At 42.8% G+C, this 25,919-nt stretch overlaps 1 protein-coding gene across 1 annotated transcript in view; it reads right to left on the reverse strand.

Moving 5' to 3' along the window:
* RAPGEF4 (Rap guanine nucleotide exchange factor 4) overlaps window positions 1-25,919 on the reverse strand; it is a 337,054-nt gene that overhangs the window by 78,645 nt on the left and 232,490 nt on the right. Inside the window, 4 exon segments of the mRNA XM_032638316.1 lie at window positions 3,811-3,994; window positions 5,560-5,681; window positions 9,569-9,675; window positions 9,987-10,040. Of these exon segments, the coding sequence (XP_032494207.1) occupies window positions 3,811-3,994; window positions 5,560-5,681; window positions 9,569-9,675; window positions 9,987-10,040 (467 nt within the window).

Raw genomic sequence — 25,919 nt, forward strand, 5'->3', positions numbered from 1 at the left:
AGTCAACATTTACAGAACCTGTGAACATGCCCTCAAGTTCCCAGGAGCAAAGTGCTCGGCTGCTCTCTTCAAGGACAGCAGTGATACCATCAATTCTTGATATCTCAACTTATTTTCTTTCCACTTAAGTAAAGTAGAAGCTCCAAAGGTTATTATCAGATCAAAAAAATGGTGTTTGTTTTGTGTGTGTGTGTGTGTATAGTTTGAAAGTCTGTCTCATAGAATTAGATTCCTTCTTTTTCACTTTTCCACTTCTTAGGGGCTGTCATTCCAATAGAAAGGAAATCTAAGAGTACCAAGTCAAAAGAACTACCAGCCCAATTCCAACATTTGAGGTTTCATAAAACCTGAAAAGATGGGAAGATCCCAAGGGCGCCCAAAATGATGTACCTTGGGATACTGGTGAAACCTGTACTTTAACAGCCAGTGATAGGTTAAAAAAGTCCAAACTTTGGAATGTAATTTTCTCTGAAGAATCTTTGGGCCGCCAAGGATCATGCGATTCAATGATGTATGGAAGAAAAGAGAAGCACAAGTACAGGCTCCTATTTCTAAGGGTAACTCACGAACCCAGCTCTCAGGCTCTTGTGTGGGTGAATCAAACAATTAGCACAAATATCCCTTGCGTGGTGCTTCGCACACAACCAGCACTCAATATATGTTTGTTGCATCTGAATCTAATTTGGGAGTGCCTATCGCATTGGATTAGAAACTCTCCAAAGGCATGAACCATTTTGCTACTTTTTAAAAACATCTTTGGTAGATGCTCAAAAATATTTGTGAATTGAATGGCATTTCTGTCTCCCTTGAAGCAAGGGAGAGCTGAGGGAACATCAGAGCTGGGGCTAAATGTTCATTTATTCATTCATTCACTAAGCAAAGGTTTACTGATGGTCAGCTTGGTGTAATGCACAGAGCTAGGGATACGGCCTTTCCTAATTTCCACAACAAGTTCAATTTCCCTCTCCATATTACATTCTATCAACATACACTACACTTTCCTTTGTAGCACGTAGTGCAGTGGTGATTAAATGATTACTTGCATAACTAGTTGTTTACGGTCTGTCTTCTGTCCCAGACAGAAAGCTCCAGGAAGGAAGTGCAACCCTCTAGTTCAATGCTGCAGCCTTTGCAACTAACATAGTATCTAGGACAAAATAGATGTTCAATAAATATTGGTTAAATGACCAAATGAATGAAGTAAAATGAGCTATGTCTTTGCCTTTAAGAAACTCACAGTTTCCGATAATGTTTCTCACCAGGGGCATTCTTTTCAGGGCAGCTTGTTTTGGAGGGTTCTAGGTACTGGTGTGTGTTCAGCATCCCACATTTCCTGACGCCCCTAGGGGCTGTCCCCATCTGATTCAGAACCACTGTGTGATGTGGGCTTGAATGAAGATGGCAGCAAGAAGAGCAAGAAGGGATGGAGTCAGCAAATGATGAGGTAAACGAAGGACAATGAGACACGGGGGTGTGGGGAAGAGAGAGGGGAAGCAGTCTGACAGGAAGGAGAACACGGTTTAGAGTGGGGGCCTTCATCGGAGTTCCCCAAGCCCTGGGGATTCTCCCTTCGCTCCCCAACCCCTGTGGTCCTTCAGGGCAGAGAAAACGTAAATTCCTGGGCAGTTTTCTTGACTACGATGCATGATTAGGTCAGTGAAGCTCTGGCTTTGCTGTTTGATACTTTGGATTTTCCAGCAACATTTTTGTTTGAAGAAAGTGTTTGGAGGCTAAAGGAGCTATAAACCATGGCTCTGAAGTTAAGGATGACGACGCTAACTGGGTGGAGGGAAGGCCTACTGAAACACACGGTGCAGGACATTGAGACCCGAGAGGAAGCTGTGACAAAGGGGTCACGGTGTGACCAAAAAATGAGCTATGCTGAAGAGCCTTTTTGCAGCACGGAGTAAGGGCAAGGGAAAGGGGGGAATCCTGGGGAAAGGGAAGGAGGGTGCGGTGAGTTGGTGTGCAGGGCTCACGCCGGGAAGCTGGTCTGAGGGACACCTCGCTCTTGGAAAGCGCCCAGGGGACACGCGAGACGGGTAAAGTATAAGGCTCTTGTCGAGCCCCGCTGACGAATGGAGGTCGGCCAAGCCAGTGACTCAGAGTCGACACCCACAGCTGGCGCACACCGGTTGCCGGGTGGAGAGGGATTTTATTTCCAGCAGAAAAACATAAGATGTGTGTGCAGTGGTTTCAGATTCAGGGGCCAAGTCACCCCTCATTGAAAAGGTCTCCCTGAGGTTGGGACTGAGGCATATACCCTTCTTCATATGCCCTGTGGCAATTAGCTGAGTGCCCTGAACAGATGAGGGGCTCAATACACTCTTTCTGGATTGATCTGATAAAACTCATCGGAGTCCTCAACTTCAGCTGATGGTCAGGTGGGTTTCCACTGAGCTGGAAGGGAGGGAACACCTCACTGGCTGATTGGAGGCCTTGCAGAGTTTAATGGAGCAGTGGTGTTCTCTTAAGAATGTGCCCGTAAGATAAAAACTCTAATTCAAAAAGATACATCCAGCCCTATGTTCATAGCAACGCTATTCCCAATAGCCAAGACATGGAAACAACCTAAATGTCCATCAACAGATAAACGGATAAAGAAGCTGTGGTGTGTGTATATATATATATATATATATATATATATATATATATATATATACATACACACACACACACACACACACACACACACACACAATGGAATATCGCTCAGGTATAAAAAAGAATGAAATAATGCCATTTGCAGCAACATGGATGGACCTAGAGTATATCATACTAAGTGAAGTAACTCAGAGAAAGACAAATATTATATGGTATCATTTATATGTGGAATCTAAAAAGTAATACAAGTGAATCTATATATAAAACAGAAAGACTCACAGACATAGAAAACAAACTTATGGTTACCAAAGGGGAAAGGGAGGGGGGAGGATAAATTAGGACTATGGGATTAATAGATACAAACTACTATACATAAAACAGATAAACAACAAGGATTTACTGTATAGCATAGGGAACTATATTCAATATCTCACAATAACCTACAGTGGAAAATAATCTGAAAAAAATATAAAACTGAATCACTTCGTTGTACACCAGGAACTAACACAATACTGTAAATCAACTATACTTCAATTAAAAAAAAATTAAAAAAGGATGTGTCTTTAAGCCCAGGAGCAGAAGCCTCCGCATGGGGTGAAAGTATGTGCTAAATGAATGAAAGCAGGCATACAAGCACAGGTATGAGGTCTAATGGTTCTGACGACCTCTGTCCTATTGCGTCAGGAAGAAGGGGGCTTCCACAGTCTGGCACAGAAGCAGAGCAGTTTGTTTGTCATGGACCAAAGGTCATTTCATACGTGGACCCAGTTTTGACACCCCGAGCCGACTGCGAAAAATCTCTCTAGCTTTAACTCATGCAAAAGGGAAGTGGAACTAAGAGGCAGACATACTGTCACTCCTTCAGCATCTCTCCTTTGGCCCTGGGGGAAGGAAGGCCATGTCTTTTTTTTTTTTTTTTTGTGGTACGCGGGCCTCTCACTGTTGGGGCCTCTCCCGTTGCGGAGCACAGGCTCCGGACGCGCAGGCTCGGCGGCCATGGCTCACGGGCCCAGCCGCTCCGCGGCACGTGGGATCTTCCCGGACCGGGGCACGAACCCGTGTCCCCTGCATCGGCAGGCGGACTCTCAACCACTGCGCCACCAGGGAAGCCCGGCCACGTCTTTTGAAGTCAGCCTTGCTTTCCTCCGCCCAGGTGTGCACCTTTGCACGGGTGACCTGCAGGGGGAGCCGCACGGCCTCACTCACGGTTTGCGGAGGATCATCCTCATGTGGGCGTCGGGGCCCAGCTGCGACAGCAGCAGCACGGTGTCTTGCAGCTCCTCGTCACACTCCTTTTTCTCCTCCTCTGTAGGCAAAGGGGCATCCTCATGCTCATCATCCAGAAATCGATAAAATAAATATTTATCTTGGAAATGATGCTCCTGGTCCACTATGGGAAACACGGAGGCAAGCGTCAGCTGCTGCACCTCTGCCGCACGGGCCTGTTTACCAGAAACGGATGGACGGTGTCGGGCAAGAGAGCCAAGTGGCAGCAAAGTGGTGAGACTCCTCACCCGTCTCCCTCGGCCTCACCCAGGCGGGTGCAGCTGTAGGATGCGACCTCCGGGCTGCAGTCATGCACCTCACGGTCCTCTCTGACCCGCCCATCTCCTGAGCTGCCCTGGGACTCTCGTACGAGAACCCGCCAGCTTTCCTGAGATGGGCACTCTGACCAGCAAGAATTGCCTTGGTGACATTTTCTAGCATGTGGGTTATATGTCCTAAACAGGAAAATAACCAACTACCAGATCATGCTCTATAACGTTTGTCTGTTCCAAAGTACAGACTTAGCAAAAAACAGAAAACCCGACTTCGTCAGGATCAGAATTGATGCTTTTCTTTCTATGTGTACTGCTTATAAACACGTCTGTCTGCAGTTAAAAAATTAAAATTGTCTGAACAAAGCCGACAAGACCAAGCATCTAGGTCATATACCAAACATCTAGGTCATATACCCCTAGGATATTATGGTAATTTCCTTCCAGTTCAAGTTTTAAAGAGTTTTTTTTTTTTTTCTCTTATTCCCTTTAAACAAGAAGATTTAGATCTCAGTAGGACAAACTCATAAACTTGGCTTAGAATCCCTCATCTTTTCAGGAGGGAGCATCAACCCTATCCAAAGATAAGGAGGAGTGGGAGGATCCTTGCTGCTCAAGATATGATCCCTGGAACGGCAGCATCAGCGTCGTCTGGGAGCTTTTGGAAACGCAGACTCTCTGGACCCATCCCGGCCCTGATGAATCAGAACCCACATTCTAACAAGAGTTCCAGGTGGTTTGTATACACAGTAAAGTCTGTGAAAACACTGCCAAGGGCATCATTAGATTCCCAGGTATTTAAAAATTAAAGGAATGATTTTAATAGTTTGTCAGTTTGGAAAAGTGATCTTTAAACAAATGGCATGAGGAGTTCAATCACAGTTCCACTCCAGTCCTGAAGAGCTACTCTGCTCAGTTAGAGCCCCTGTGGATATCAGGGGCTACGCCACAGAGCACACTCCTGATATTACGTGTGGGTACAAAAAAACTGGCTCTCCCAGAAAACTCAGCTTCTGAATTCAGTACTCTCTTTCATGTTATCAGCCCGGCCACACACTCTGTTGCTCTTCCATCGGCCCCTGCATCAGGACTGCTATGCAATGCTCAGAGTATAATCGTGCTATCGATGGACCGTGAATGCAAACTAATAAACATAATTGGAACTGATGCACTCGGGTTTCAATTTCATTTTCCCTTCATCCGCGCTCCCAACTTAGGAAGGTACAACGGTGGAACACTGCAATCAATGGCATCCACTTGCTGCATTTGTATTGCCGAAGGAAGATGCTAGCTCTGCGTGTCCCTAAAGGGATCATAATTCTTTCTGGCCCATGTGGGAGTTCAGCTACAACCTACCTAGGGGAGCGCACTTCCTAGCATTTCTTGAGGGTTTTCCAGGGACCGTGGCTCATCTTACCGTGGTTGAGAACACCGTCTTCTACCAGGACTTGCCACATGCCAACAGCTTGAATCCGGGAGTGAACACATGGAGTCTGCTGCAGCATCCAGTCCACCAGCTCAGTCCCCACGCAGCATTGTCTGAGGAGCGGGAGGACACAAAGGAGGGGAGGTCACCCCCGTGCAGATGAAGGACGGGAGATGGCTTCTGAGAGGAGACCGTCCCACAGGGCTCCACGCTCTTCCACCCTAAGAGGTCTCATGGCAAACAAAGCACTGCGTGACGTGGCCTCAGGTTCTCAAACTTTTGTACAAACCAATAAAACCACTCAACGCACGAGAGAACCTTCTAGGCAAGGCTGGCTAAACGAAAGAGCATTACAGGCGGCAGCCCCAGGGGAGACTAAAGGGCAGCTAGACGGGGAGCGTGATCTGGCAAGAGAATCCCAGGGCCAGAAACCCTTGAGCCGGTCCCAGAAAAATCTCAGTGTAAAATGAAGGCAAAGCATAATTCTGACTTCCTTCACCGGAGCCTTTTGAGGAATGGGTTAAGGTTTGTGAGGCCCCAGGAGGTGCTCCGTGAAAGGCTATGTGTAAATGCAAAATGATATAGCACTTTCTGTTTTCAAGTAATACTACTGAGCTTCCTCAGAGGGGTGCTGGGAGAAACAAGCAACTAGCGATGCAAATCTCTGAAAAAAGTGTGATGCAATGAGCATCTGCACTTCGACAGAGCCTGTCATCTGAAGAGCTCCAGATCCTTTCTGTACAGGCACGCGTTCATCCCTATGATGACCCTCTGTGGTAAGCTGGTCAGGATGGGCAAACTATGTGCGTTAGTTCGGAAACATATAACTATACACACATATTAGGAAACCTTCAGTAGGGAGAGAGGTGTTTGTGGCGTGACTGTTCAACCGAGGAAATGGGATCTTGAAGTCCGGGGGAGGAATCCCAAGGGACAGGAATAAGCAGGGAGTTTCAGAGCAGCTGGCTGCTTGCAGCTGGGTCTGAGTCACTGGTGACCTCCCCTCCTGTGCTGAGGATGCCACCATCTCTGGGACACTAAGACTGGTCCCAGCCCAGGGAGCTCCTCTCTAGTGTGAACTGGAGGAGATTCCCAGTGCTGGTACACTTTAGGAAGAGCTTAGCCTGGGAGAAGTCATGAGATTCAGCACCAGGTCTACTACTTATTAGCTGTGTGACTCTGGCCATATCGTTTCAAATCTCTGGTTCTCAGTTTTTTCATCTGTAAAAGAAAAGAGGAGGAAAAGATGGCTTCAAAGGCCATGTCCAGTTCTAAGACTCCAGGAACTCTGAAATCTATCAGAACTCCTGGGATGTCCTGATTCGGGTCTGACCCAAGAATACATCACAAGGAGGATGTCCTGAGAAAGCTGTTAGATTTCTAGGACTGCTCTGATTACAGTCCATACCTACACTTTAGAGCTTCAATAGGCGAAGAGGCACCTAGTTACTATTCATTGTGAACCAAACGTATGATCTGTCGTGTTCCTCATCTAATTTGAGAATTTATTAATGGGAAAAGTCATGTAAAAGTATAAAAAAATCAATTTCATGTGGCTTTTAATTCAATGATTACTTTTACTAAAAAGAGCATATGGCGTTGAGATGATCCCAGAGCCTCTTGGCCCTGGGACAGGGTGTAAGAGTCTTGCAGTCAGAACACAGAACAAAGACACACAGCTGTGCCACTTGTGGCTGGTGGAATCACCGGGTTTCCTCTCTATTAATGATCTTTAGCTATTTTAAAATCGACAGCTAATCTCTAGTGTGGTGATCACCGGGGGTGATGCTGCATCTGGGGAGACTTCAATCCCTTTGCACTGCAGTAATGGTAGAAGTGGTGGCAGGTGAAAACAGGAGGGAGGGACAGGATGGGACTGGAAACAAGATCTGGGACCAGGCACTCAAAATGTCCTGCAGGAAAAAGAAATCGTGCCTCTGGCTTCCGGTTGCGTCCATGGGTCATTATCAACAGATCATTAATTTGTGTCATAGGGTGTGGAATAGACGTAACACCTATATTTCAGGGGGTTAAAATCTTAGGACTATGGAGCAAGAAAGAGATTATGGTTTCTGACTTCTAGTTCCCATTATTTGTCACCAAAGATGACATCTTTAATGGAATTTCCCTAATGCAAGTCAACACTTGGGAAAGCGTAGTCACATCTTAAACTAAGGGAATATAAATTTAAAAAGAAAAAGGTCCTTTAGCTGTATGAGATGTTTGAGATCCACTTAATGAGTTAAAGAGTTTGAACTCTCTCTGAGGACATGGACACATGAGTTTAACCTTTACTTCCCTCAAAATTGTAACAGTGTGTAGGAACCACAGACGCCAAAAAAAGAATGGACTTCCAGAGTTGAAGGAAAAGGCTTCCAAATGTAATCAACCAAAATGGTAGCTGGTAAATATCCACATTAAAAGGGCAAGGGGAGCAATCTGCCTTAAGAGAGGGAACATGCCCTAAGAGGAGCACGCTACTGATTAAAGTGTTTCTCAAATCCCATCTCATTTCCAGAATTCTATCAAGAAGAGGCCAATCTAAATGTAACAAGCTGCCAGTTTTGGTCTTATAAGCATATTCATGACAAATGCAAGCAGAAGAGTGTTAGTTTGCAGGGAGTGCCGAAAAAGCGATCCAAAGAGAAAGCATTTGCAGTGTGTTTCCATCTCTGTCCTTGGGAAAGAGACTGGATTTGAGGTACATATACTGGAAGGTTTGCTCTAGGGTAAACCAGGTATAATTTTACAGGTACAATCATGGTTGACGGTCATCAGAAAGATTATATATATATATATATATATATATATATATATATATGTATGTATCCTTTGTGGTAACTTTAAAATTTGTATTCTAGCTTTTCACTGTGTCTTATGAATTTGGTTCATGTGAGTCAAATGGGTTTTGACTCATGCTAAGTCTGATGGGTTCTGAGGTCATGTCTAAACAAGGCTAAATGAGAGAGTCCGACTGATTGCTGAAAGAGGGCTGTGAGTCTGAACCGTGGGCGCAGGGAGAGGGAGTGAAGGCTTTTGTGGCATAGACAGGACGTTCTAGTTCCTAAACCACTGCTGAGTTGATAAAATCAAAAGTTAAAGATTAGACATGAATCCTTCATTTACCCACCATGGTTCAGTCATTCCAGGAGGTCGACTAAATCATACAGCCCCTGTCTTTATCATTTCTTAACTCCAGTGGCAGCTATAATGGGTCTTTATTCTATATGATTACAGAGGTGAAACAGAGTTGCATATCTTATTATATGCATACTAGAATGAAATCCTACATTAGAAAGTAAATTATGTAAAGGGCATTTTATATTTTTTTCACTCCTGTATCCTTAGGGTTTGGAACACAATAATGCCGGGTGCCCAGTAGGTGCTTAATAAATGTGTGGAATGAATGAATGACAGAATGAATGAATGAAACTTGCAAATAAACCAACCTTGGTTTAAATCCTGGCACTGCCATTCACTAGATTTGTGACTTGGTCAAGGAAAACTATTTAATCTCTTCTGAGCCTCAGTTTTATCATCTGAAAGATGGCCACACACCTACCTCGCAGGGTGTGATGAGGATGAAATGAGATTTTATATATATATATATATATATATATATATATATATATATATATATATATATATAAAGTGGCCTGGTACAGGGCTTCAAGTACAAATGAACACCTAGTGAATGTTAGTTGAATCTCATCTAAATCTAGTAGTTTTCCTAAAATACACTTCAACAAACAGAATTACAGAAGTTTTCTATGTTCATCACAGTTAAAGCAATGTCTAAGCAAATTAGTTTAGGAGTAACTCCTGGGAATATGAGGACTAATTAGAGTTAAGTGGGGATCCAAGATAAGCTTAACTTCCAGAACCTGGAGGATTATAAAACATGCTGCCCATGGATGGAAAACAGGGAAACACAAGTTTGTTCTAACTTCACTAATCACTAATCTGAGGGGGCCATAGCCTTTAGAATTATTGCACATACCTGTATGTCTTCAGGTGGTATTTTCTATCTCTTATCATGTGAGGTGCTCGAGAGAGAATGGCATTTCGTAATATTTTTCCAGCCCTGAGGATCTTCTCTGAAGGAACCTGAATTTTAATCAGATGGGAGGAGGGGAAGAGAAAGGAGAGTTTATAGATGGAAAAGAAACCAGAGGCATCACTAAATCACTTTCCAATCTGACTTTTACTTGAAAAATACAATCCACTTGTACATTTGCATTGTTCACTCGTGTGACATGTCACTGTTTTACACTGAGAACTGAGACACACCGAGATATACTGTTTCTAGAAACTGTATCCACAGTTTCTTGATGTGATGCTCTGACATATGGACCACTTCCAGTAGTTACTTAAGAAGCTAGCTCTGCTGGCTCATCAACCCACCTACAGCCCATTACCTTGGTAATGGTGTTAGCAGGACGAAGAGGAACGTGAGGTTCAATGAGAGGTGTCTGAAAAATAAAACGTTAAAGCAAAAGAAAATTAAACAAAAAGCTCACTGAGGAAAATTATGGGTCAGGGAATAACAAGAAACATCCATTTTTATAAAACTCAAAATAGGATTAAAAAAGCAAGAGAGAAAATCTGCCTAAAGAACTTGAATGCACAGGCATTCAAAGGGCAAAATTAAGACCATTCGATTTGCCAAAATTTAAACGTAAATTATTAAAAATGAAAACAACCAAACAGATAGGAATGATTAGATGTTTGCAGGCTTAATGAGAAGGGAATCAATACCTACCCACAGCATAACAAACATCAGGGCAGGGGACAAAACAAAAGATAAACATGAATACAGATTAAAATGACCTATCTCAGGGGATAGGGATAAAGGACTGATTTAGAATGGAAATGAGCGACTTCATCCTCTCTCATGTAGTTAAGACTCTCTTCCTGCAATTTGTATTGTTAGAAAGTTTTAATTTTTTTTTTTTTTTTTTTTGCGGTACGCGGGCCTCTCACTGTTGTGGCCTCTCCCGTTGCGGAGCACAGGCTCTGGACGCACAGGCTCAGCCGCCATGGCTCGGGGCCCAGCCGCTCTGCGGCATGTGGGATCTTAACAGACCGGCGCATGAACCCGTGTCCCCTGCATCAGCAGGCGGACTCTCAACCACTGCGCCACCAGGGAAGCCCAAAGTTTTAATTTTTAAATGATGCTTCTTTGTGGTTTTACATACTCAAGTTCCTGGAACGCACTGGGGCAGCTAGTTTACCATCTCTTTCATCTGCAAAGTGGTATACAAAGTTTCCAGGATTTTGCAACTATCAGAACAGCTCTAGAATCTAGATAAAGCCCCTAGCACTATCCACATTCTTCAGATGAAGGTGCCAAATTGGAATCCCAGGGAAATGACTTGCTACACAGCTACACAGCTGAGTCCCCCAGTCCTAGTGAAACCCCTTCACTCTATTTTTCTGAAATAGCTGGTAATGGCAAAGATACATTCTGTCAAAGGTGGTGATAGAACCATCAACACAACGCTGTTTATGCCACTTCCAGAAGGTAAGTAGTACATTTACCTATGAGATTGCGGTGGGCAGAATACTGGCCCCCAAAGATGTCCATGTCCTTATCCCCAGAAGCTATGAATATGTTAGATTACATGGCAAAAGGGACTCTGCAGATGTGATTTAGTTAAGGATCAAAATAAGCAGATTATTCTGATGTTTCTAGGTGGCTCCAATGTAACTGTAATCGTAGGGTCCTTAAAAGACGGAAGAGGGAGGCAGAAGAGTTAGAACCAGAGAGCTAACAGTGGGAGTAGGACTCAGCCCGATTTTGCTGGCTTTGATGGTGGAGGAAGCCAACAGCCAAGGAATGAGGGCAGCCTCTGGAAGATGGAAAAGGCGGAACAATACATGATTTCCCCCTGGAGCCTTCAGAGGAATGGGCCTGCTGATACCTTGATTATAGCCCAGTGAGACCAACTTCAGACTTCTAAACTACAGCACTGTAAGGTTATTCATTTGTGTTTCTTTAAGCTTGTGGCTTACACAATTGGTTACAGCAGTCACAGAAAACTAACACAGAGATTACTATACTTTATACTAAAAACCCATACTTTTTGCAAATAGAAGCCATTGCATTGAAAATAAATTGGTAGGTTTTTCCTTTGTCTTAATATATAATCAATAGGGAAAATGAAAAGTCAATATTAATCTTAAATACTTTAGGTACCTAAATATGAATATACATGTATAAACATATGCCTTCCTTTTTTTTTTTTTTTTTTTGCGGTACGCGGGCCTCTCACTGCTGCGGCCTCTCCCGTTGCGGAGCACAGGCTCCGGACGCACAGGCTCAGCAGCCATGGCTCATGGGCCCAGCCGCCCCGCGGCATGTGGGATCTTCCCGGACCCGGACACGAACCCGCGTCCCCTGCATCGGCAGGCAGACTCTCAATCACTGCGCCACCAGGGAAGCCCTATGCCTTCCTTTTTATTAACAATAAGTTTCAGATGGGTTGCTGCTTTTAATATTATAATAGAATTAAGGAAAAAAGGGAAAAGAATCCTAAGTTTTAAGAACAGCATAGATGAGACACAGATTAATTTAGAATGAAATCACCCTGAACTTAAACATTTTCATCACCTTGCTGGCATTTAGACCTTTTCTTCCTCTCGAAATCACTAGAGCACAAATGTCAAGCAATATTATAATATTTGAGCAGCATTCTGTTTACAACTAGCATAGACCAAGGAATGTCAATCTGGTCGAATTCAATAGCAGCTTTAAACAGAGACCGACTTTGTCCTGAAGTAGCCCATGCTCTCTTATGGCAGACCTTTCATGGGAAAGGGACCATGAGCTCACAGACTCCCTGTACCACCTCCTCAAAAAAGACAGAGAGAATTCCGTGATGCCAAATCACCTGGAATCATGTTCAAAAGGGGGGAGGCCAGCATGCACCAGGGCGCTGGAAATATGTGCAGTCAAAACAGTTGATTATTTCCAGGTTGTGAGTTCCCAGTACTTATGCACCTTGTCTCTTTACGTTACGCAGGTTGGTTTATAAGTCTAGGACTGTGCCTGGTTATGTATGCAAATTGTAGAAGCCTCTGGCTATTCTTGAAAATAACAGCAGAAACCCATTTCTTCTTCCTGTCTTAGAAGAAGGAAGTGTAGGTATATGTGGTCTAGAGTAGATGAATGTAGGATAAGCTTCTGAGGTAACCTTTTCTTTCCTATGGGGGAAAAAAACCATCTGTTTTTCTTTGCAGTAGTCTTTGAGAGGCTGGCTGAGCCAGAGGTCAAGAAGATGCCCGTGCTTGAGGGTAACTGATGAATGTTTATTCTTTGGTAGGCGTGATGAAACATTATTTGAAGATTGCATCTTTTTATTTGTTTCTACAAAAATGACCATATTTAAGCAAAATGCTAATAAGTGGTCCCTAGGTAGTCAATTTGGTTGGACAGTTCCCTTTTTGCTTCCTTCGAGCCCTGAAAAGAAACTATTACCAAAGCAGGGGAAGCATCAGACTTCAACCAGTTCCTTTGATTTGCGACTTCTAAAGGAGCAAAACGTACACAGGTTGCCTTTTAGCGAGATAATCCCAGGACCAAGAGGCTGTTTAATCTGTTGAGAGGCAGCATTCTCAGAACCTTCCCTGGCTCAGAGATTTTAGGTTTGGAGGCAACATAATGAATAGATGCTTTGAGAGGGGGACAGTCCCTTTATTTAAATAAAACCTCCAAGGAACACACGCAGGGTGAAAGCAGGGAAAGTTTTACTTGGAGGGGGAGGGGAATAAACACTTGTCTTTGAAAGGGACTCCATCCCGTATTCAGTTAGGCAAGCTTCTATGATGTAAGAGCTACGTTGGTGCCTAGCAGCCATGCACTGTGAGGCAGAGGGCTGTGACAGGTGGGCCGGGACCCTGGGACACGAAGTCACTGCCAGTGCCTGTTCAGGGGCCCCTTCCATAGGGAGTATGACTTTATTGCTTTTGTATCTGCTTATTTATTTCCTTTTTGGTTTCCCGTGGCTTTCAAGTAAAGTTTTTATCTTTGAGAATTTCACTTTAGCTGAGCTTTAGTGAAATGAGGAGAGGAATTTCATTTTATAAATTTCATTCCCTCAATAGGAGAGGGAAAGAAGCAGGATGGGGTGATTAGTGAGAATCCAAACAAGAAAATCAGCCCTAAAAGCAGGACCAAGGACTTCCTGTGTCAGGCCTTTTACATGTGTTACCTTATTTTATTATTACTCTCATATTTTATTGAGAAAACTAAGGCCAGCAACACACAGGGACTTGAGCTCACACAGCTAATGACTGGAAGAGCTGGGAAGTGAATCAAGGTCAGTCTTATTCCAGTGTCTACGCTGCAGGAACAGTGACCCATCGCACCTGCTCTTTTCTCCTACAGATATCATGGCTCACACTGTGGAAGAGTTAACATTCCATTTAATTAAAGTTCATTGAGAAAAATGCATCTAAGCCCTTCTCAGTTACCAGGTACCAGAGTTGATCTTATGCGTTTCCAGCAATAAACGTTCATGACATCCTACTGAGATGACACGTTAGCACCATGCATCATGCTTGGTCTGAATTAACTTTTTAAAAAGCAACTTTCTGGGGCTTCCCTGGTGGCGCAGTGGTTGGGAGTCCGCCTGCCGATGCAGGGGACGCGGGTTCGTGCCCCGGTCCGGGAAGATCCCACATGCCGCGGGGCGGCTGGGCCCGTGAGCCACGGCCGCTGAGCCTGCGCGTCCGGAGCCTGTGCTCCGCAACGGGAGAGGCCACAGCAGTGAGAGGCCCGCGTACCGCAAAAAAAAAAAAAAAAAAAAAAAAAAAAAAAAGCAACTTTGTGACAATAAAACATTTGGCATTGCGGGACTGCCCTTCCAGGGCTGGAACAAATATACCAGAAAGGTAGGTAGAAGTTGAAGTCCGAGCAGGAAAACGGAAAGCACTCAGTATTTCCCATGGAGGGAATTTAATGCTGGAAACTAGCTTTACAGGTGGTGCAAGAGCTGAGAAGTCAAACAGGTGATGAGGAGGTAACCTGGATTCTAGCCAAGCAGGAAGCCCTCAGGTGGGGGGACAGAGGAAGGAGGAGGCGTTGCCAGAGCCGGAGCCAGGTGTCCTGGTGGGAGCTGGAACTCCGGAGGGCCTCCTGGTCCTAGAGGTCCAGCCGCTGCTGGAGATGCTGCCACCCTCCCACCGCTGAGGGGAGCTGGAGACCCTTCCGCATCCCATCCCTCTCCAACCATAAACCAGAGAATAAGGAAAAGAATTGCATTTTATAAATGATTAAACAGAAGAGGGAAAGAACTAGCTTGGTGACTGATATTGGTGAGAAGATGGATCAAAGCAAGAAAACCAACCCTGGGGCTTCCCTGGTGGCGCAACGGTTGAGAGTCCGCCTGCCAATGCAGGGGACGCGGGTTCGTTCCCCGTCCGGGAGGATCCCACATGCCGCGGAGCGGCTGGGCCCGTGAGCCATGGCCGCTGGGCCTGCGCGTCCGGACCCTGTGCTCTGCAACGGGAGAGGCCGCAACAGTGAGAGGCCCGCGTACCGCAAAAAAAAAAAAAAAAAAAAAAAAAAAAAAAAAAAGAAAACCAACCCTAAAGGCAAAACCAAGGCTCTGCGGAGGTCGGCTTCCTTGTGATGCACAACAGAGCACAGGGAGGGCAAAATACTGCTCAGAGGACAAACAGCCCAGGGCCCTCCACAGAGGGTGGTTGCTGTGACCACAGAGTGGGCACAGGGCTGCTCCATGTTCAACCCCAGCCCTCTCAGCCTCTCCTATTCCGTATCTCCCCAGCCACACTTCCTGGTGGGCTACAGGTAAGGAAGGTGGACAGTGCGTAGCATAGAGTGGGCCTTCATTAATGCTTCCTGGGCTTGGTTCCTAGGGCTGCCCTATGTCTTGATCTACAGCCAGACAACGCATATCACAAAGGAGCCCTAGAAGAAACAGACCCCCCTCTCTGATTACATGTCATACCTTTCAACACATCAACCATGCGTTGAGGACAAAAATTCTTCCTCCCTACCTGGGAATGAAAGAATCCGAATTGGGCTGTGAAGATGTGATCCTAAAAAGCTAGGCAGAGAGGACAGATAAAGGCAGAGGTATTCAGCTTTCTCTGCTTTTCTTGGCTTTCTCCCCTGAAGACTTCCCTCAATTGGTTCTTGTTTGCTTCTGGAGACGGGATGCATTCTACTGCTTTTTATTATGCTTATATTACTACCGAAAAGGAGAAACAGTAAGGGAAAATATTCCTTTTGGCACCAGAGCCAATTCAGAAATACTAATCAGGTGATGAAAAATCTGAGTTTAGTCTCTATTACAACACGCACAATATCTCCCCAGTAGATCATTATGAGGTATAAGGCGCTGTAATAGGCCTCGTGAAAAACCATATTCAGGCCCTTTTGAAAGGGGGTAATTCTTTTTACTTAAGTACTTGCTCATAGAAGCCTTTTGCAAGGCACAGCATTTTAAGCCAAGAGACAAGAATAACAGGGTAGATTGGGACACAAAACTCACGGCAGAACCCTGGCAACCCAGCGTAATAAAACGTCATCTAAGCCCACATCCAATTCAAGTATTTAATGAAGGTGTATTATGGGCAGAGCAATGTGCTAGGCTAAAGTACAGACTCTGATAAAGAAGCTGGTCTAAATGAGCTCTTGATCTTTTGGGGAAAGTAGAGCTTCCATGGATTAAACAATTAGTGAGAATCTGAGTCAATGAATAAGTGCAACAATATTCTGGATTTCAAACCCCCCTTTTCTCAGTCCAGGTGAGAAAATCTTTCGGAAGTGGGAAGAATATTTAATGTTTTTAGTGAAAACGATACACTTTTAGGAGTTACATTCCCTTGTTCTGGCATTTTGGAATAATACAACTAAGGTCTCAGAAGTGTGTGTCTCAGTCTTGTAATAATTGTCATCAGTATCATCATTCTTTGGTTGACCAAATGAAATTAAAAGACCTAAATCAGACTCATACAGACTTCACCACTCTGAAATAACTATGTAAGTTTTCCCATTTGTTAACTCGTGGAAAAATTCATCTATAGACCTCTTTGGCTTCCATCGATAGGCTTTGTAAAGTTTTTCCTAGTTTAAAATTGACGTGTAGATTTCCAGGTTCAGCTTCAACCTGTAAAAGTGGTCACTCCTGCTGTTACGAGAAAAAGCCGAACAGAGTGAAAAGAATGACTTCTCTCAGGTTCATCAAAGAACTGAGTATGCCAAGAAAACTGCCACCCCGAAATCTGGCGAAACGGGGGAATCCAGTCAGAGCTGACATTTGCCTAACCTGGACTGGAAGCCATAAACAGGTAGGAACACTTAAATGGTGCTTAATTAATTAAACCAGGAGGCCGTTAGACTGAGGTGGCTCTAATGCCCGGTGGTCTGTGTAAGCAAACCCAAATCTAAGCCTGCAACTGCCTCAAGGTTCCAACACTGAAACCCAAGAACAACCAGTCACAGCCGGCTAGGCTTTATGCTACTGCCAATCAATAGTTTCCTAATTTTGCCTTCACCTTTTCTCTGTAAAATTACCTCCCTGAGCTCCCGTGGGTGGAGTGCTCCTAAGCACTTCCGGTTTCGTGCTGCCAGGTTCGAATCGACTTTTGCTCAAATAAACTCTTAATATTTTTAATATGACTCAACTGGTCATTTCGATGATTTGCTGGAGGCTGAACGTGGAGTAACCTGGGAGTGAGAAACTCCTGGGGGAGATAGTCTTAGGTGGGCACCCACACTTTTATGGGCTTTACCCCTTGGAATTCCTCCAAATTTTCATGGTGAAGAGCCACAAATGATCTCCTTGTGGCTTTGGCAGGGGGAGGGGAAGAATGAGCATTATGATATAAACCCAGAGCATTCTCCGTAGCAAAGGCCTGCTCTCCAGGGAAAAGACTTTACGAGAGTCTTATCCCACCTGGGGGAAGTGCATTTCCCTGACTCTAGTCTCCTCCGGCCTTCCTGTCTCACTTAAAGAAGGAAAAAGCAGCTAAGAAACGGTGGTGAAAGTCCCATGGCAGGGACATGGGCCCACTAAGTGACTGAGATTTAATCACAAGACTATATTCACTTCCCTTCTGCCCTATGCCCCCCACAAATGCCAATATAAAAATAGTGGATTACAGCTGAATGAGCTGTAGATTCAGACCCTATCAAAGGAGGAGTTCTTAGGGAAGCCCAAACACAGCAGAGGAGACGAAAACAAGGACATTAGAGGAATTTGAAACCTCTGGAATCTACAGCTACAGCAAATATTAAACACAGCCCAACTCCTAGCCAGATTAACATAAAACCTCACACTAAAGGCTTATTTATCTCAGTTCCTATCATGTCTGCTTTTCAACCAAAAATCACAAGGCATGCTAGAAGGCAAGGAAAACAGAGTCTGAAGAGACAAAGTAAGCATCAGAGCCAGACTCAGACATGATAACAAATTTTGGAATTATCAAACAGGAAATTCAAATTAACTGTGGTTAACACATTAACTACAGAGTAGCATTCCATTAATAATACTAAGAAAAATGTAGACAATATGCAAAAATATATTGTGTAACAAAAGCAGAGAAACTAAGAAAGAAATGTCTTCCTTTCTTCTCCTTCCTCCGTAGACCAGCAAGAGAGAAGGAAGAGCAGAGAGGGGATGGGAATGGGAGAAGGCACAACACAGCCCTCTAACGAGTGCTGGAACCACCAGCCTCAGTCTCTTCAGAGATTCAACTCCACCAAAAGCTAGACGTTTAAAAAATGGATCTAGCCAGTTATGTTGTGGATATTAACAAACTTATCTAAAGTTTATATAGAGAGGCAGAAGACCCAGAATAACCAACACAATTTTGAAGGAGAAGAATAAAGCTGGAGAGCTAATGCTACTCCACTTTATGACTTACTATCAATATAAAGCTTCTGTAACCAAGACAGCATAGTATTGACAGAAGAAGAGACAAATAGATCAACAGAACATAACAGAGAGCCCAGAAATACACCCACATAGACACAGTCAACTGATCTTTGACAAAGAAGCAAAGAAAAACAATGGAGCAAAGACAGTCTTTTCAACAATGGTACTGGGACAACTGATGTCCACATGCAAAAAAATGAATCTAGACACAGACATTAGATTCTTCACAAAAATTCACTCAAAATGGATCACAGGCTTAAACAAAAAATGCAAAGCTATAAAACTCCTAGAAGATAACATAGGAGAATACCTACATGACTTTGGGTATGGCAATGACCTTTTTTTTTTTTTTTTTGAGGTTGGGTCAGCCAATCTAGAGTGTTTGATCTATTGATTATTTTCTATATACCAGACAGATCATCCAAGGATCCTACAATGTAGGAAAGTGAGACTTAGAGTAAGTGAATGTCCAAAGCCTCAATGCTGTGAAGAGGGGAGATAGGATTGAAGCCCAAGACTGTCTGGTCTCAGAACTCATACCTTCCCACTGTGCCCTGGGGACTCTAGGTTACCATTTTATTATGCAAGGACATAACTCAGGAACAGCCAGGTGGAAGAGATGCGTAGGGCAAGCTATGTGGGAAGTGGTGAAGAGCTTCTATACCCTCTCCAGGTGTACCACTGTCCTGGAATCTCTATGTGTTCACTAACCTGGAAGCTTGGCAATGACTTTTTTAGATACAACACCAAAGGCACACAATCCATGAAATAAATGATAAACAGAACTTTCATTAAAATAAAAATCTTCTGCACTGTGAAAGACAATGTCAAGAGAGTGAGAAAACAAGCCACGGACTGGGAGAAAAAATTTGCAAAAGACACAGCTAATAAAAGACTGTCATCCAAATTATATGAAGAACTCTCAAAACTGAACAAGAAAACAAAAACCCTGTTTAAAAAAATGGGCCACAGACCTTAACACACGCCTCATGAAAGAGGATACAGAGATGGCAAATAAGCATACGAAAAGATGTTCCATACCCTCCACATCATATGTTACCAGGGAAATGTAAATTAAAACAACGAGACACCACTACCCACAGATACGAATGGCCAAAATCCGGAACACTGACAACCCCAAATGCTGACAAGTACGTGGAGCAACAGGAACTCTCATTCACTTCTGGTGGGAAATCAAAATGGTGCAGCCTCTTAGGAAGACAGTTTGGCAGTTCCTTACAAAACTAAACATGCTCTTATCACATCTGATTTAGCTATCGTACTCTTTGGTATTCACCCAAATCAGCTGAAAGCTTATGTGTACACAAGACCCTGCACACGGATATTTATAGCATAACTGTCAAAACTTGGAAGCAACCAAGATGTCCTTCAATAGGTGAATGGATCAATAAACTGTGGTACGTCTTTATTCAGCACAAAAGGAAGTGGGTTATCAAGCCATGAAAAGACATGGAGGAACTTTAAATGCATGGTACTAAGTGAAAGAGGTCAATCTGAAAAGGCTACATACTGTATGATTCCAACTATATGACATTTTTGAAAAGGCAAAACTGTGGAAACAATAAAAAGACCAGTAGTTGGCAGGGGTTGGGGGGCAGGGATGAACAGGCAGAGCACAGAGGATTTTTAGAGCAGTGAAAATACTCTGTAATGATACCATAATGATGAATATATGTCATTATATATTCATCCAAACCCATGGAATGTATAACACCAAGAGTGAACCATAATGTGAGCTATGGACTTTGGGTGATTATGATGTGTCAATGTAGGTTCATCAGTTGTAACAAATGTATCCTCTGGTGGGAAATGTTGAAAACGGGGGAGGATATGCACGTGTATGGGCAGAGTGTATACGGAAATCTCTGTGCCTTCCCCTCAATTTTGCTGTGAACCTTGAACTGCTCTAAAAAATAAAGTCTTACTTAAAAAATGGACATGACTATCCTTAGTAACTGAAATAATATTTTTTAGGGCCCAAAGTGACAAAAAATTTATGGACTAAGTCTGAGTGTTGTTATGGTTGCTAAGTACCAGTGGGAAAGAAAGTATTCAACTCAGTTAAGAGTGGTTACCAGGGAGAGATTATTTCATGTGTACATTTCACTGAGTTGAGACTCCTTAATCCACCCAAATAAATATATATGTTCATTTTTTTTTTATGTTCATGTTTTTTTAAATTGTGGGAACCAAAGTCCATAGTTTAGTCTCGGGGGAGTCTGACTATCTAGCCAGGCTTATAGAGCAGAACAAACTTAAGTGTACTAAAGGCTGCTTGGTGAGTCCATAAAACTGGAACAAAGAAGTCCCTACAAGAAAAGTGCTGCCCAGATGCTTCTGCTGACTGGTCTGGGAGTACTGTTCTCTAGCAGGTACTAGCAAACGGTTCAAGTTCCTCTCCAGCATCTCCTAACACAATGCTGCAAGATGGCATGTTTTTAGAATGGTTCAAGCCCTCATCAATAGAGATTGTTTCTGATTTCTTCTAGTGGTGGGAGAGAGCCTCAGTTAGATACTAATCTTTCTTGTAATATACAGGATATTCTGAGGGTTCACTTTCTAAGAGGTGTGTCTACATGCCTATTAGATATGCCTAAGCCAGGTATTTGCTGGCAAAAAGCAAAAGGCTAACTTTCTGGAGAGGCACCCATTCTTAACAGCTGGAATATTCTCTTTGAGGTCTTACACAGAGTGGTTCACGGTTTCCTTATGGATTGGCCTGATCAGGTCCAGATTTTCTTTTAATGGTAATACCAACATATAATTATTAAATTTTCATTTCGGTAATAGGAGCTAAGAGATGCAAAACAAGTAAACCATAATATTCCACAAAGATCACTGTCCACTGTGACATATCTACCCTCACGACTATAATTTTCATGGAAATATCAACTCTGTGATAAATTATTAAAGCTCCTTTCCCTCCTCTGTTTACAAATCTAAGCCTTCGTCTCATCACTCACCTTTTCTTCCACTACAAGAAATTCTGTCAACAAAGTCCAGAATTATACAAACAGCTCATACAACACAACAACAACAAAAACCAAACAACCCAATCGAAAAACGTGAAGAAGACCTTAATAGACATTTCTCCAAAGAAGGCATTCAGATGGCCAGTGGGCACATGAAAAGATGCTCAACATCCCTAATAATTAGAGAAATAATAATTCTCAAATTATTAATTCACGAATCAAAACTACAATGAGATACTACCTCACACAGGTCCGAACTGTCATCCTCAAAAAGTTTACAAATAACAAATGCTGCAGAGGGTGTGGAGAAAAGGGAACCCACCTACACTGTTGGTGGGAATGTAAGTTGGTGCAGCCACTATGGAAAACAATATGGAGGTTCCTCAGAAAACTAAAAATAGTTACCATATGATCCAGCAATCCCACTCCTGGGCATATACCTGACAAAACTATAATTCAGAAAGATACACGCACCCCTATGTTCACAGAAGCACTATTCACAATAGCCAAAACATGGAAACAACCTAAATGCCCATCGACAGATGAATGGATAAAGAAGATGTGGGGTATATATATATGTGTGTGTGTGTGTATATATGTGTGTATATATATACATATATACCCACAATGGAATACTACTCAGCCATAAAAAGAACAAAATAATGTCATTTGCAGCAACATGCATTCAACTAGAGACTATCATACTAATTCAGAAAGAGAAAGACAAATACCTTATAATTTATATGTGGAATCTAAAATATGGCACAAATGAACCTATCTACAAAACAGAAACAGATTCACAGACATAGAGCACAGACTTGTGGTTGCCAAGGGGGAGGCGGAGAGGGATGGACTGGGAATTTGGGGTTGGTTGATGCAAATTACTTTATTTAGAACGGATAAACAAGGTCCTACTGTATAGCACAGGGAAGTATATCCGATCTCCTGGGATAAACCATAATGGAAAAGAAGATGAAAAAAAGAATGTGTATGTGTATAAAACAGAGTCACTCTGCTGTACAGCAGAGATTGGCACAGCACTGTAAATCAACTCTACTTCAATAAAAAAAAACAAAGGCCAGAAACAAGCACTGCCTTTCTTCCTATTCCAAATTCGGGAATAGTGTGTTGAGCACTTTTGGGAAACAAAGTGAATATAAGATTCAGAGGCATGGTTCAATTCTTGAAACTTTTGTGAACTGGTGCTTATTAACATATGAGCTAACAAAAGACCACCACATTTCCTTTTATAATCTCAAATTTAAATCTGGGCATGGTGGATTCTGGAAGTTAACATTTATTTATAACGTAATTCTTTAAAATAGAATGAATACAGAAGAGCTATGGTTGAAGCTTTACTTCCCTGGAAGCCAGGGAATAGGGCTCCTGCTGGGTTGATTCCAAAGGTAGATAAATGGTTTACACAACGTGTCTCAGGAAAAGCTCTTGTACTGAACATGCTAAATTAATTGGCATACACAAGCCAGTATAAATACATATTCTTGTATATTGGCATTACAAGCTAATATAAATACATATTCTGTCCCCTACTCCTCTCCCACACAAATGGTATGTACACTGGCCTGACCTTGCTTTTCTCACTTAATGTCTCTTAGAGATCTTTTCATATCAGAACCTAAAAAGCTACTTCATCCTTTTTTTTGTTCCTACATGCACTTTTGGGTAGCTGCATGGTATGCTATTATGTGGATAGGCTATACTTTGCTTAACAATCATTTATTGATAGATATGTAGTATTGTTAACCTGAGGCTACTGTATGCATACTGAAGGATAAAGCAAATGAGAAATTATGGGATATCCTATTTCTATCATCTCTGTGTCCTTGGAAACCCAGGATTCTCACTGTGGAAGAAGAAAGACATGTAGGTAAAGCTTTGAAATAATGACCAAACCAGTAGCAATGAACATCTTGAGTTTCGAAATCAAGTCTTCTTGGGAGAAATGGCTGATTCCAGGGACAAGAAATGTATAAAATGACCCTGGAATATCTTGTTATGAAAGCCAGGAAGGAAGCTATCAAAAACTACAAGGGTCACATCAAAAAGGACTCAGAGCTACCTTGGGTGCATAGAATCATAGATATTTTAGGACTAAAAGGGGCCAGAGAAATAATCTCATCATTAATCCACCTACTAAGCACTGCCTATCTGCCCAACACTGCACTGATTTTGCAGAGGAAAGAAAAGACACGGTGATATTATCTACGATTTCTATAACTGTGCAGTCCAATATGTTAGCCAGTAGCCACATGTAGCCATTTACATTTAAATTAATTAAGATGTAAAAAATTTTGCTTCTCAGTCTCATTCGCTGTGCTTCAAGTGCTCAATAGCCATATGTGCCTTGTCCCAGCCACGGTCACCTCCTGTCTAGGATCATGACAGTGTCCTAAGGAGTCTACAGGCTTCCATCCCTACCATTGTCAACTCCATATCCAACATGACCCTACATCTGATGTGGGCCAGATGTTACCCCTCCAACAGCTTCCCCTCCCACTCAGAGTGAAAGCCAAACTCCATACAATATACAGTCTATCTATCTGGCTCCTCGTCACCTCTCTGATCTTACGCCACTCTCTCTTCCCCTGCTCAGTCGACTCCCCACTCTTCTCCTGCCTGGACACACTCTTGCCAGCGCCCCCATGGCTCACACTCTCACCTCCTCCAGGTCTGTACTCCAACACACCTTCTTAGGGAGGCCTGCTCTGCCCATGCGAGAGTATACTGTATCCCTGACCCAAATCTGGCATTCTTTATCCCTCTTCCTCTAGCGCTTATCATACTTGACATTTTATATATTTGTTTCTTACCTGTTTTCCCCACTGAAATGTTAGCTCTCTGAAGGCAAGAGCTCGGTTTTGCTCTCTTTTCTACCCGCCAGCTCTTGACATGCAGCAGCTACTCAAGTATTTATTGAATGAATGGAGGAATTTCTTCATGGGTTCATTCGTTATAGCAGACTTCATCAATGGGTGAGTGAAGGGAAAACTCTCTGTGAAGAGTTGGTGAGGGGTAACTTTTACGAAGGGATGTTGAAAAGGAGATGACTGGTGGTTTCCACTGCCATGAAGAAACGGGTTCAATGGCTTGCAACCGAGTATAAACTTTTTAATAGAGAGGACTATTAAGTATTAATAATGCCTCTCTTTCTGCCTTTTTAAAAAAATGTGTTTGATAAACTGAGGAATGAGTACTTCTCAAATTTTAATAACTGTATGAATGACATGAGGATTTCATTAAAATGCAGGTTTTTATTCCATTGGTCTGGGGTGTGACTTGAGATTCTCCACTCCTGCCTAGTAATGTTGATGCTGCTGGTCTGTGAACCACACTTTGAGCATCAAGGAATTAGATGACTACCAGCAGCATCCTTTGGGTCCATAACTTCATAAAATGTGAGTGTTTCCTAAAAATTGAGTCCAGTTGATACAATCATAAGGTCATCACCCTAACAAGATTTATACTACACAAATAAACCCATATGTTTTCTGGTTAAAGGAATCATTTCCCAGCTACTTATAGTTTTATTTTCTGAATACTCAATCAAGTACCTCCCAGGAAAATTAAATGCTTATGATTTATTAAAGAAAATGAATTTGGCCTCTAGGAGTATTTGAATAAGATACTTAATATTCACAAATAACATACTTCAAAATTTCTGAATTATAAATAACTCATCTCAACCAAATTCATTATATAAATATGTAATAAGGTTCCCACGCATAGGTATAACACAACATAATCCTTACATTACCCTCTTCAGGGAATAAGGTGAAAAATAATCACATTCAATACTTATGAAATTAGTATTTGAAGGTGAAGGAGTGTTTACAATGAGAATCTAAATGTCCATAGCATAAAGTATTTTCAGAATTTGCTGGGTATCTCAATCTGCATCCTTATTCTAGCTAGTGGAGGCACAATAGGAATTTCTTCACAGATAATAAAAAAGTCTCTGGAAGAGCCATAGAGACAGGGCGAGGGATGACTCAGCCATGGACAAGGCTCAAACCACACTGCAGGTTCCTTTGGCCAAGCCTCACGGCCTCTGCCGCGGCACATCACTGATGATCACAAAGTACATGCGATGGATCCCAGAAACTCTGCCACTGCTCACCCCAAAACCCAGCCTCTCCCCTGCTACCCTCACCAAAAGAAATGGACTCTGCAAAGAGTGGCAGTTTGGGTCACATCCTTGAGCTTTTAATTGTAGGATGGACTTCGAAAAAGCCCAAAGTTCGCATTCCTGCCCTACGAGGAAAAACCTGGGAGAAATGGCTACCAACCTGGGTTGTTAAAATCTAAGTGTAGAGAACAGATTTATATATAAACATGCACGTTTATATCATATAATCAAGATTACAGCTATCTTACATATCCTGAAAGAAAGGCAAAGTTCCCATCTCTTAAAATTTGGAAGTATTTTCAA

This window comes from Phocoena sinus, chromosome 7, assembly GCF_008692025.1.
Source record: "Phocoena sinus isolate mPhoSin1 chromosome 7, mPhoSin1.pri, whole genome shotgun sequence".
NCBI lineage: Eukaryota > Metazoa > Chordata > Mammalia > Artiodactyla > Phocoenidae > Phocoena > Phocoena sinus.